We start from the raw sequence: 12,711 nt of genomic DNA on the forward strand, positions 1-12,711 counted from the left end.
GGATATGGTTGAGTTTTTACCGAAAGTATCGGTCAATCTGTGAAATCTAGTAAGTCCACGTTGCTCACTCTAGACCTAGAAAATGAGTCGGTTGGTGTGTGAGTTATCTTCATAAAATTACTTACAACAAGTTCTCGAGTATACTTGAGTATTGCCAATAGTTACTGCAATCAGTCCAGACCTTCCTCTAACTCCATTCCACCCGATTTCCAAATTTCCTGATAATTTTAAACCCTCTGTGTTAGGTAATATGTGTGATAATTTAAGGAAATTTAGTGGACACGTTTTCCTTAACATTATATGATTTAGCGCTGAATATGAATGAAATCTGTTTAGAATTTTTTCTGATCTGTATCGAAATATTATTTAAAAAAAATAAAATCAAATGTATTTTTCTTATTTCTTCTTCATCTGGATAGAAAGCATTCTTTTAATTCTGCAAAAGACTGCAACAAAGAAAAACATACATTCGGAAAAAAATATAGTATAGACCCGACTAACATGGCAGCATCATTTCTTGTTTCTTCTGATAAATAGCGTAGCAATTTTAATATTTCATTCATCATATAAGACTTCATTTTCAATCGCATTCGTTCTTGCTTACCAATTAGCTTTGTTTTGGTGGACGAACATTTAAAATACCGCCTGCTACGATAAAAGTATATACCTACATAACATAAATGAAATATGAAGGAATCACACAAAACAATTAAATTGTCACAAGAGGGGCAGTTGCTAAGTGAAGGACCAACCATTCATATTGTGTAAACATTTTAAAGCTACAAGAAATCGTGTGGGCAAGACGTAGACAGCGGAAGGGATGGGGAGGATGATGCACTAATGTGGCTTGTTTATGGAACAATAGCAAACTTTATCCATTGTCTGGCAGGAACTGTAAGTGCTCGCACATAACTATGTGGCTTTGGGCGAAAGAGAAAGCTAAGCAATGTGGCTGAAATAAGTTATTGAGCCTTAGCAAGGGTCTTTACGACTAATTGCTTGAACACTTTTTTACTGTTTCCGTTGTTGCTACTTTGAGTAGTTTTAGTAAACCACGTTGACTAGTGTTATTGCAGCTTTACCTGGCACACACATCCCCTTACATATATAGAACTATTTGTTTTCATCGTGTACTTGAAATCAATTAATCGCGTCTTTGTTCACTTTCTTAATGGGAAATGAGTAAAGTGATAATGCGATCAAATACTCTAATCTCATCCCAACAGGGAAAAATGATTTGCCTTTTATTATGGATTTCTTGAACTCAAACTAAAACAAAATATTTCTTTTTTATAAAGAACATTAAAGCAAACTTGCAATAAAATAATTCGTTCGATTAGATTAGAATAGATTATGAAAATATTGAATTTGAAGTTGAGAAAAAGAAAAAAGTCATGCAAATTATTTATTTTTTGGTAGACATGGAAAACGAAATGACACCTATTAATGGTTAGTCCAAATTAAGTGTCATTTTTTATATACGTACTGTCACAAAAAGACGCGAGGTATGTTATGAAAAGCCTTTTTCTCATCACTTTCGAAAAAAGTATTTTTCTTTTAACTGCTTTTGCTAAGCAGATTATTTAGCCGGGAAATCTCTAACTTGAGTGTAAATTGAGGTATCATGATAGCTTGCTTCATGTATTTCTTCTCTAAGGAAAATTAAACGTGATACCTATAACTACGTCACAATTGAAGATACACAACTTGAATTGTATAGAAGTTATCATAGTACGTCTAAATTATATCTTTGCAGAATTTTTTTTTATTTTAAGTAAATATAAGACCACCCTCTGTTAAATTAAATTGCATTATGATTAAATGAGTTAAGCCTCCCTCTACATGAACACACTACCGGAGAAAAACTGGCGCACTCTACTAATACACACCACACCTGATAATACCACAACACTCAGCAAGATGTCACCATACGACGACACCCCACACCGCCAAGCAACAAAAAGGACGCGGTACAATTCGATTCGACAGCGATCCTCTACGTTACGGCTTTTTTGTTTTGCGGCGTCATCAGCCATATAAAATTATCTTTTTTTATTCGATTAAAAATTAAATTTTATTTCGTATGCAATGATTACTATCGATGTAAATTGTTCAATAAATAAAACCGAAAAGAGCATACTTAGCAATCACAAGGGCGTTTCCTTTAAACTATTCGTGGTCAGTTATTATCCAAGCTCACAGAAGGTGGTTAGCGCTCCGCAATAATGAGGGTACTTCAGTATTCACATTTAATGCACTATTTAAGGTAATAAAATAGGCTTTCAATTAGTATGTACCGAAAGCTATACTATTTGAATTAGTTTTCAATGATTTTATTAAATAATATTTAGTTCTGTTTTAGTTCAAGGTTTTGAATATTCAGTATGGGCACATAAGCATAAATATACAAGTAAGATACAAAAATATATTTTATAAAGAAACTATGCGCTAAAACTATAATTAAAACTGCTCTAAAAAAAGCAATTGTTAAGTTATGGCGCTCAACGGAGGACAGAAACCGCCATATTTTAAGGGTTTACTTTGTGTTGATGATCAGGCATCCACTGTGACCCGCCAAGTTTTTAGACTGTAGCCAGTTCAAAGTTTGACACATACAAGTGTATGTTATCACACACCTGAAATATGAAAACGCAAGTGAAAATCTGCGAGAGTAGCCGATGAAAGTAGCAGGTACACCAGCGTCAGCAACAAAATGAAAAGTGTGCATGACCAGGAAAAAAATTAAGAGGTCAAATGTTCAAGGTCTGGCACAATCTTGTGAATCTTGAGCCTTACAAACAGACAAAGTCTAATTCACACTTAGAAACAGATCTATTATTTATTACTAAAGTCACCAATTTTATTCAAATAATATATGGAACATGCTTGATTACATGGTACAAGTTGTATCAGGGTCACAGGAAAGTGCACATTGAGTTTGCAAAGTGGTGGGCGCGTAGAACACAGCAACTCGCCGTGATGATTTAATTAATGCCCCGCTGGAGCTGCAGATTCATCACGCACTAGCACTCGCTGCTGCACGCTTTTGTGGACATCTGCAATGTGGGAGCTTTGGCATCACATATAGCGGCCAAAGCGGCACGTAGAGAGTCAATGTCGAGTGGAATATGATTTACTTCCGCTCCTTTGGGATTTATTCGGGGCTTGTAAATATTAAGTTTTATACTTCAGGCGAAATTTGATATGTGCAATTTGCTACAGTTTCTTACTAAAGGGAGTCGGATACTGATGCTTCAAACAGTATTTAGAGTTTTTGTTATTATGCTTTTAAATCTATATGTTTTAAAATCGCATGGCGAGTGTAAATGGCTTTGTCTTATATTGCGTTGACATGGTTACTCTTTTATCGCTCATTATCGGCAAATTCTCTTTTGGTGTCGCTCTGTGCGTTCACACGAGCAAAAAGAGTCCAGCAATATACAATTTTCGCAATTGCGGTTCGGCTACGCGACACTTAGAGTGTGTTGCATACTTAATTTGTATGTTGGGTTGGTGCATAATACATAATGCATAATACCCGCTTAATCATTGCAAAGAATTACTTAAGTCGGGAATTTACTTATATTTTCAAGACCAAATTTATAACAGGAATTTCCCAATCTTTCGGGAAGTATTAAAAATCCATAATTTTTTGACTCCATATTTTTTTCTATTGACTATAAAACATTTTTGAATTAATTACAATTCTTGTTTTAAATAAAATGATATTCGAACTAAATCCTTTGCGGTTAAAAGAAATAAATATGACAGAATCTTAATATTTTATGTAAATATAAAGAAGTAAAGTTACCATTTTTATTAGAATTATTTTATGTATACTCGTATATTATTACATTTAATACCGCTAAATGTTAATGATAATTTAAATTAAATACTTTTGAGTATTTAATTCACAATTCTTCAAAATATTTCTATTATTCTATGCATACATATTTGCATATCAAAATGCAAACCGATGCATCCCCTCGCCCACAAAAAATCGGTTTGGGCGAGAAAAGAGTCCGAGTGTGAACTGGGACTTATTTTATTTTAATTTAAATATGATAAATATATGTACATACTTAAACGAATGCATGTGTCTATATACATATATACAAGTACTACTTTTGCATATGCTGGCTATGTACTATACATATGTATATATCAACATAAATAAGTATGTGAATTTGATTATCCTTCGTTAAGCGCGTAATCTTTCATGGCGCTTGCGATGACTGTCTCGTGACTATTCACTAAAAATGCCCTTTGTTTTATTTCCATAATTTTACGATTGCGAACATTGTCAAGGAACTTATTACGCTTTTGCACGTTGAGGGTTTTGCATTCTTCTGTGTCCGCTTTCCTCAATTGCTGATTGTTTCATTTCCTTTACTTTTCCTTTTTTTTCAAACATTTACTACACACAAGCACAATATACAATATTTTATAGGTTTTGTGGTGTGTACTTTCTTTGCCCCCTTTTCTACGCCCTGAGATAAATAAATAATATCCTTTCTTGGCATTTCGTGTCGCCAGAAATAAACTCTGAATGAAATAAGTACTTTAAGGCTCATTTTATGGTAAGCTTATAAACATTGACAATTACTGCGTCGATTTGATGCCAGTCTTTTCAACAAATTGTTTTGCTGTGAAACACACTCACCTTTCAAATTGACCTCTACTACTATGGAAAATTATCCTACATACAAAATGTAGTGGTTGCCATATTCTTTTTGGTGTCGCTCTTTGTACTATACGAGTCTGCATTCCCTACCATATCACATTCTCAAATTCTTGTATTTGATTGATTTTTGATAAGCTAATCTTTATCGTTATTCACCCTTTTCTCAAATATTTCTATTATATTATGTATATTACATACAAAAAATTGTATATATAAAAATAAAACGCTCTTTCGTTACATTCGATAAATGTTGAACAAAGCATTACCACATGATTAGACATAGGCATGCGACACGCCCTTTTCTGGTATCCTTCTTCATCGTTGTACACTAAAACTACTATGTACAGTCGGTAAGTTATAGGTAAGACAGAGTGCTGAATTACGCCTCACATATCACATTATAAAATAAAGACTGTATGCATTCCCTAGAAACGGTATGTACACAAACTTCTCTATATGTAACAAACATGTAGGTATTGTGCTTTTTTATGCTCTACTTCGGATCATTTTACAGTTCGATGCTTTATGTATACGATTGAGTAGCAGAAAAGAGGCTTATCGCATACTCACATATTCATCCGGCAAAAAGATAAAATTCATTCTGATTACATTGACAAGATCATCTCTGTAGAAGAGGCAAAAGACAAAGAAACAGATCTGAAGACGGAGGACACAGGAAAGTGCAGGTTGACAACAGATGGGTTAAACCACACACTCCTCTGCTTTCGAAAACTTTTTAGGCTCATATTAACGTTGATATTGCAACTCTGTGAAATCGGTAAAATATATTTGCAAATACATCAACTTAGGGAGCAATTTTCGGTGTCACTAACGAAAATGATGAAATAAGTTCATATCAAATGGGATGGTACATATCCAGTAATGAAGCAGTTCGAAGAATTTCGCCGTGCACCTGGAAAACGGACAAAGCATTACATTTACAGCTCAGAATGTGGCACAATTAGCAGCTAACCAGCCAAATATCACCCTTACAGTTATTTTTTTTAATTATGTGCAGAAGATCAGTTGGCTAAGACGTGGTTGTATCCAAAAGTTTAGCAGTACTACATGTGGAAAGCATCAAAAAAAAAACAATACTATCAAAGAAAACAAGATGCTGAAGTACCTGGTACAACGACAAGAAAAAGTGATGCTCTTGACCTACACATGTACACAGTATACCCTTCCAACGCTGAATGTTTTCACTTATGAATGCTTCTGCATGTCGTGAAAAAATCAATATCATTTGAAGGGTTGAGAACTGTTGGAGGCGAGATCTGCTCAACATACCTATATATGATCAACATTGGGATATAGCATTTTTAGAAGAATGCCCCCCCCAAATGCGTCTTCTGTGTGCAATAATATTTACAACCTGTTTTCCGTCAGATCCTAAGGTTTTGTGAGAAATGCATGCGACTTTTGAGTGAAGATTATCTGCTACATTTTCGTAGAGCTTCCAACAAAGCTGATTTACAGCCGCCTTATATTATTTACAACAAAGCCTAGATCGACATAGAAGACAACGCAACGCATACTTGGTAGAATAAGTTGCAATGAGGGAGGTATTTTTTTTTCTTAACGCAACCGAAAGAACAGGCAAAACTTCTTCTCATCAATTTTACACTTACAGAAGTAAAAAAAAGGCAGACTTGCGCTTGCTGTAGCGTCATCAGGTATCGCAGCTACTTTATTAGCTGGCGGTAGGATTTTTCACTCAGCGCTTAAATCACCTCTTAATCTTTCAGAAATTCGGAAAAAGTCCGGACAAGCTTCTGTTATGAACACGTGCCTCTCGAGAAATACCGTTATTGATCAAAAATAAGCTGTCAACTACCCTGTAGTGCTTCTGAATTCGCTGGAACCATCAGGAATGCCGTCTCATTAATTATTTCTGAAATTTGGATCACAATAATGATGTTTAGAAATTTGAGAACACCTAAATTGTGCAATGGAACTCAACTGATCGTCAAAAATTTTCATTCTAATATTATTGAAGCACGATTTTGTTTGGCATATTGGCAGATGAAGATATCTTCATACCTCGCATTCCTCTCATGCCTTCCGACATAACTTTTAAATTCAAAAAACTTCAGTTTTCGGTTCCCCTAGCTTTTGTAATGACAATTAACAAGGCACAAGGGCAGTCACTGACCGTCGCAGGAATTCATTTGGAACGTTCATACTTTTTGCACCACTGCTTCTACCTGCTACCTTCTGCTACCATCTGCCAACACTGCCATCGTCACACACTCTTTTGTTATAAATCTGTTGCCCATCACTAGCGTAAAAATTTTGAATGTGCGCTTAAATGTAGGAGGAATTGTAGGTGAATTTTGTAATAAATATAAATTTTATGTTCGATATAATTTGTTATTTGTTTTTAGTGTAAAATTAAGAGTAATTCAATATTACTTTTATGACTCTAATTTTTTTGCAGTATTCTTTAAATAAAAATCTTCTTTTGTCTTTATTTATCAAATTGTGACCTTCCTTTTCTAACATTTCGTCTGCAATTATATACGTTAAAATTTTCATACACATTTCTATCTATCATATTTCTAAGTTCCGCGCGAAATAATTAGTGCATTACAGCAGAGTATCAGCAACAAAGTATGAAGTTAGTAACAGGATTGCAGTATTATACCATCTTCTCTCCAAACATTTGAAATTATTAGATAACATTTAATCTATTTACTAATCTAGACTGTTTTTACTGCCGTTGGAGATTTATAAAACAGCTGTTTTTAACGAAGCTGTGTAATTTTTTCGCGCCACAACTCTATTAGATCGGCTTTGGCAGCCTCACTCTACATTACTAATTTCCCTTTTTATACTCTCGCAACCCGTTGCTACAGAGTATAATAGTTTTGTTCACCTAACGGTTGTTTGTATCACCTAAAACTAATCGAGTTAGATATAGGGTTATATATAAATGATCAGGATGAAGAGACGAGTTAAAATCCGGGTGACTGTCTGTCCGTCCGTCCGTGCAAGCTCTAACTTGAGTAAAAATTGAGATATCTTTATGAAACTTGGTAGACATGTTTCTTGGTTCCGTGAGACGGTTGGTATTGCAGATGGGTGTAATCGGACCACTGCCACGCCCACAAAACGCCATTAATCAAAAACAAATAAATTGCCATAACTAAGCTTCGCAATAAGATACAAGACTGTTACTTGGTACACAGGATCACATTAGGGAGGAGCATCTGCAGTTAAATTTTTGTTTTTAAATGGGCGTGGTCCCTCCCCTAATAAGTTTAATGTGCATATCTCCTAAACCGCTAAAGCTATAATAAATAAAATTCACTGGGAGCAAATGTTTGTAGCACCTCTATTGACAGTGTGAAAATGGGTGAAATCGGGTGACAAACCCTCCCACTCCTCATATAACGGTAATGTTAAAAAATAATAAAAGCATAACTGATACATAATATTCTTTTTATATTTCTATGTTAAGGCGCGAAAATGGGCGAAATCGGATTACAACCACGCCTATTTTCTATATGACACCGTTTTAAATTCCACTTGATTCTTTCACTTTCCACTAAACAAATCAAGCAACAATGATTGTACCGGGGTAAAACTTTGCGTGAATAATGCGTTTAGAGTGTGCCACCTAGTGACCAAAAATTGTCTAAATCGAACCAAAACTGTTCAAGCCCCTAAGTACTAAATATGTGGACCCCAGTGCCTATAGTTGACCTTCTACCGAAAATATTAGTCAATCCACAAATCCTCCTCGGTGACGAGATTAACAAGTATCATTTTTATTTAGCGAAATCTTGATATCTTGAGATAATCTACTCAATAACTTTAACCTCGTGATTAAGTGTTGGTCGGAACATGGTATTACGATAATTATTAACCAGCTCAAACACACTCATATTTTACGTGCTATTTAATAATTTAATAAAGTCTGAAGGAAAATATTCATGAAAAGTAACGGTATTTCCAAAATAAAAAATACTAAAGCAATTCCAATTCAAGCAAACTGAACGCAGACTTCCTGGTACCTATATTTAGTTGTTGTTACACTAAAACCCCGTTATATGAAAAACGAAAATAAGAATATACATTCTTGGAACTTTGAATTGAATTACCTATTAACATTGGGTTTTTACTTCAATTAAAAAAATGTGTAGGGTGAACGCAAACTTTATTGACTATGTGTACAGTGGCATAACTACCTTGGGTGGCGTGGAAGTTGGTGGTGTCACCCCAAGGAAAGTCAAAATCAATAAATGTTATATAGGGACATGGACCATTTATTATTTATAATATTGAAGAAATAACAAAACACAATAACAACTTCATCGAAATTTTTATTTTGTATTGCCTCGTATTTCATGGCTAATATACTTGTACCAAGATTGCTAAGCCGCGATTGGGTCATTGTTGCCCGCAAAAAGTTTTTTATTAATTTTAATTTACTGAGACTCCTCTCACATGAAGCTACGGACACTCAAACCGTTATGAACAATTTCAGTGCAATCATAAATTTGGAAGAGATTCTGTAAAATCCCGTTCTACAATAAACTTAAAAAAATCTAGAGACACCCAAACAGTAACCGTATACATAGAGCTGAGATAGTGCTAGTGGAGGAATCCCCGAAAAAGAAATTTTTGTGTGCGATTTATTTTTGAGAGACCGGGTCAGTGTCACCCCCTTTGCTACGCCACTGTGTATGTACTATCCCTTAAACGGTTTGCGAAGTCAGTAAAAAAGGTAGATTGCCAAATTAATTATTCCATTATATTAGCTGTCTTCGATTGGTCATATCTTTACTCGCTTCTGTTCTTTGTTAAAAAAGCAATACAGATATCATGTCATTCTCAACTTCCGGCGGAGGCATAGGTTTAAACTAGTAGAAAATAAAATTCAAATTTACGAACATGTTGTAAATATTCATTTGAATCCGACCGCTATTGCAACCACGAAAGGGATTTCAAAATGAAAAGGAATGCCAAATTGCGTAACAGCTGACAATTATAAGTATCCGAGCACGAGCGGTACGATCCCTTTGTTTTTCCTCGTCATCCCCTTATTTTATTTATTTAAAAATCATTAGGATTCATTTGTATATTTATTCCAGAGAATAAATAAAAATTTTATCCTTTTATCCATGATTCAGTTATACATATATGTATGTACATAAGGTAGTGTCGATAGCTTTAAATTAACAATTTGTCAAAAGGGTTTTAATATTGCAGCTGATTCGATATTACCAAGTAACGAAAAACGATAATATGGTAATTTTAAACAAAAAAATTCACGTAAAAAACTATCGAATAACGACTAACGAATTAACAAAACTGGTTTGAATACCACTAATATATAAAGAAGAAGGGCTAATTTGCTAAAATTATACAGGATTCGTTCTTAGAAAAACATGTACTTATCATTTAATGAGGTTAATTTATCTTTGGTTATGTTATGTTATTTTCGATATGTAAAAGTTAAATTTAATTTTTTAATTAGTTTAATTTTCATCAAATACCATATATGACCAATATCGTCAAATATAACTTTCTCACTTAAATTAAAAGATAAACCTCCTGCCTTAATCTAATCAGAAAGAAATTTACTTAACTCTAAAATTATATTCTCCCTTACCTCTAAAATTATATTCTCCCTTACCTCTCCAACGTGTCCACAAACGTGCTTCTATCCTCGGTTTTCGCTTCCAGTGCTTAGCGGCATATCTATATTGGCATCCCTCAAACTAAGCCCATTTAAACTTGTACAATTTTCCAGTTCATTGCCTTCATTGCACTGTACCGAGTGCAGTCCATTTTGATTGATGACGTATGTTCCTTCAGTGCCATTGGCAGCTTCTTCGCCGCCGTTGACAGCCATATTGTAACTATCTCGGTCAACACCACAGAATTCTCTTGCATTGCAATTTACATCAGCGCAAGTGAAATTAGGCTGTCGTTGCTCTTGGGAACAACGAACCACTTTTTGCCGTTGTCGTTGCTTTATTGTCGATATTCCATTGACTGTCATCGTATCATCACTGTAGCAATTAGCATACATCAAGAGCTCAAACGAATTGTTAAATACGTTCATGGTATCGTCATCGTACTCATCGGAGTTAGATACTTCTGCGAAGCTGTCCGAGTCATCACAATCGAAGTAGCTGCTCTATAAATGAAATGTATAGTATAAATTCAATATTTTTCGGATCACACAAAGATTAAATATACTTAGTTTAAATGTCACCAAAACAATAAAATATATTTTTTTAGTTTTTGAGATATCCATCCGAAATTTTGCACACATTTTTTTCTCTCTAAGAATCTAGTCATTTGTCGGAACCGCCAAAATTTTTGTCAAAATCATCGTTATAATCTCCGAACATATTATAATATCCAGACCGGACCACTATTTCATATAGCTGCCATGCAAACTGACCGATCAAAATTAAGTTCTTGTATGGAAATTTCTTTATTTATGAAGGGTAATCTAGCTTTCGTGCAGCCGAAGTTTTTTGTTTTTGTTTTTATTTTGGTAAAGAATAGTGTACAGTATACTGAATTATATTAAAATGGTGTGACAAATAAATCAAGCCTATTTCTTGTAGTAAAAATAAAATGCTTCACAGTTGAAACTTGTGAAAACATTGCTATGTTAAGAGGTAATATTATATAATTAAATTTGATCATAAGTATGTGTATATTCCACAAACTATCTAACTTCTTATCTAAATTAATCAGCAGTTTTTAAAACTAATTCAAAAAACGTGACCGTATGTTTACAACTTAACAAACCTTGAACAAATTTTTAACAAAACTTTACTAGAACATCAAGTGTGCTGGGAATGGAGGCAAAATCGAATAATAGTTAATCTTATATCCGATATAATAGCATTTTAAATTCTATCAGCACTTCACTTTGAAAAGGAAACTTTTGCATTATGAGAGACATTATAGTTATCGCTTTAAAGAGAGCATCTCGGCAATAAGTGAGATGCCTTGGTATTTTATTATCACCCAACTCATATCATTGCTATTAAAGAATGCTGGATTTATGCTAAACTGCGTTCTCATACCTGATACGCAAGAAATTGATTGACTATTAACGTATATATTCTATGACAAAAATTAAGTAAATTTATTGTGTATTCTTCTAAGCACAGAGGTACTTGTATATTAGTACTTCATGTCTAATGTTCTACTCTGACTTACCTGGCATTCGAGGCAACGGCAGTTATCACAAAGTGTGCAAGGCAATCCAAGCAAATCGGCGGCATCCTTGTAAAGCTCATAATTGGTTTTTTGTTGCTGGGTTGACTTCAACACCTTCAGTTGTTGTTGGGCTTGCTGCTGTTGATTGTTGCTCTCGCCACTTCCGCTCCAATTGTTCGATTGGTTCTGCTGCTGGTATTTCTTTCTCCCGCTCTCCGCTGTATTCGTCTTCATTTTTCTATTCCAGTAATGCTTGACGATGTTGTTCAACGGCTCACAAGTTGTCATTGCGGCCATTGAAGCGGTTAGTGTAGTTGACTCAGCGGTATTTGATTCCTTCACACTTGAGTTGGTACGAAATTCAGTGAGTCTACTGGAACCGGGAAAATCGACACGAACATTGTGGCTGGTATGAAATGAATTAAAAGGGAAATAATAATAAGTGAAAATTTATAGTTTTTGGAATGCATGGAATGGAGGCTTATGGTAGTATAGTTAAATATATAAGGTCAAGTAAAAAGGTTTTTATCTAAGAGATGGCGTTATTATCCATAGTACTAGAGTTGCGTGTCGCATCATGTCATACTATACGGCGCCGAAAATGTGTTTATTCGCGCTCGAAGTTTGTCTTTGACAGTTTTTCGATTGCTTGACTCAGTACGTTGTGAGCGCTCGTCAAAGATGGACACCAGCAAAGAGAAAATTCGCTATATTTTACAATTTTTCTTCGATCAAGGCGAAAAAGCAGCCAAAGCGGCAGAAAAAATTAATTTAGTTTATGGGCCCAATACTGTAAACGAACGTGTTGCACAAAAGTGGTTTTCTAGGTTCCG

The 12,711-nt window shown here is 34.6% G+C and overlaps 1 protein-coding gene across 14 annotated transcripts in view; it reads right to left on the reverse strand.

The window, feature by feature from the left end:
* Positions 1 to 12,711, reverse strand: part of LOC106618443 (uncharacterized) — a 75,111-nt gene that overhangs the window by 6,511 nt on the left and 55,889 nt on the right. For 13 of the 14 annotated variants that reach the window (XM_036362167.2, XM_036362179.2, XM_036362168.2 and 10 more), the window contains 2 exons: positions 11,879 to 12,284; positions 10,329 to 10,835 (listed from right to left, as the gene is read on the reverse strand). In XM_036362167.2, coding sequence (XP_036218060.2) covers positions 10,356 to 10,835; positions 11,879 to 12,284 — 886 coding nt within the window. In that variant the 3' untranslated portion in view covers positions 10,329 to 10,355. Of the gene's footprint in view, positions 1 to 10,304; positions 10,836 to 11,878; positions 12,285 to 12,711 lie in introns of all 14 variants that reach the window. The other variant, XR_011396208.1, reaches the window with a different exon arrangement.

The sequence above is a fragment of the Bactrocera oleae genome, chromosome 4 (genome assembly GCF_042242935.1).
Source record: "Bactrocera oleae isolate idBacOlea1 chromosome 4, idBacOlea1, whole genome shotgun sequence".
In the NCBI taxonomy this organism is placed as follows: domain Eukaryota; kingdom Metazoa; phylum Arthropoda; class Insecta; order Diptera; family Tephritidae; genus Bactrocera; species Bactrocera oleae.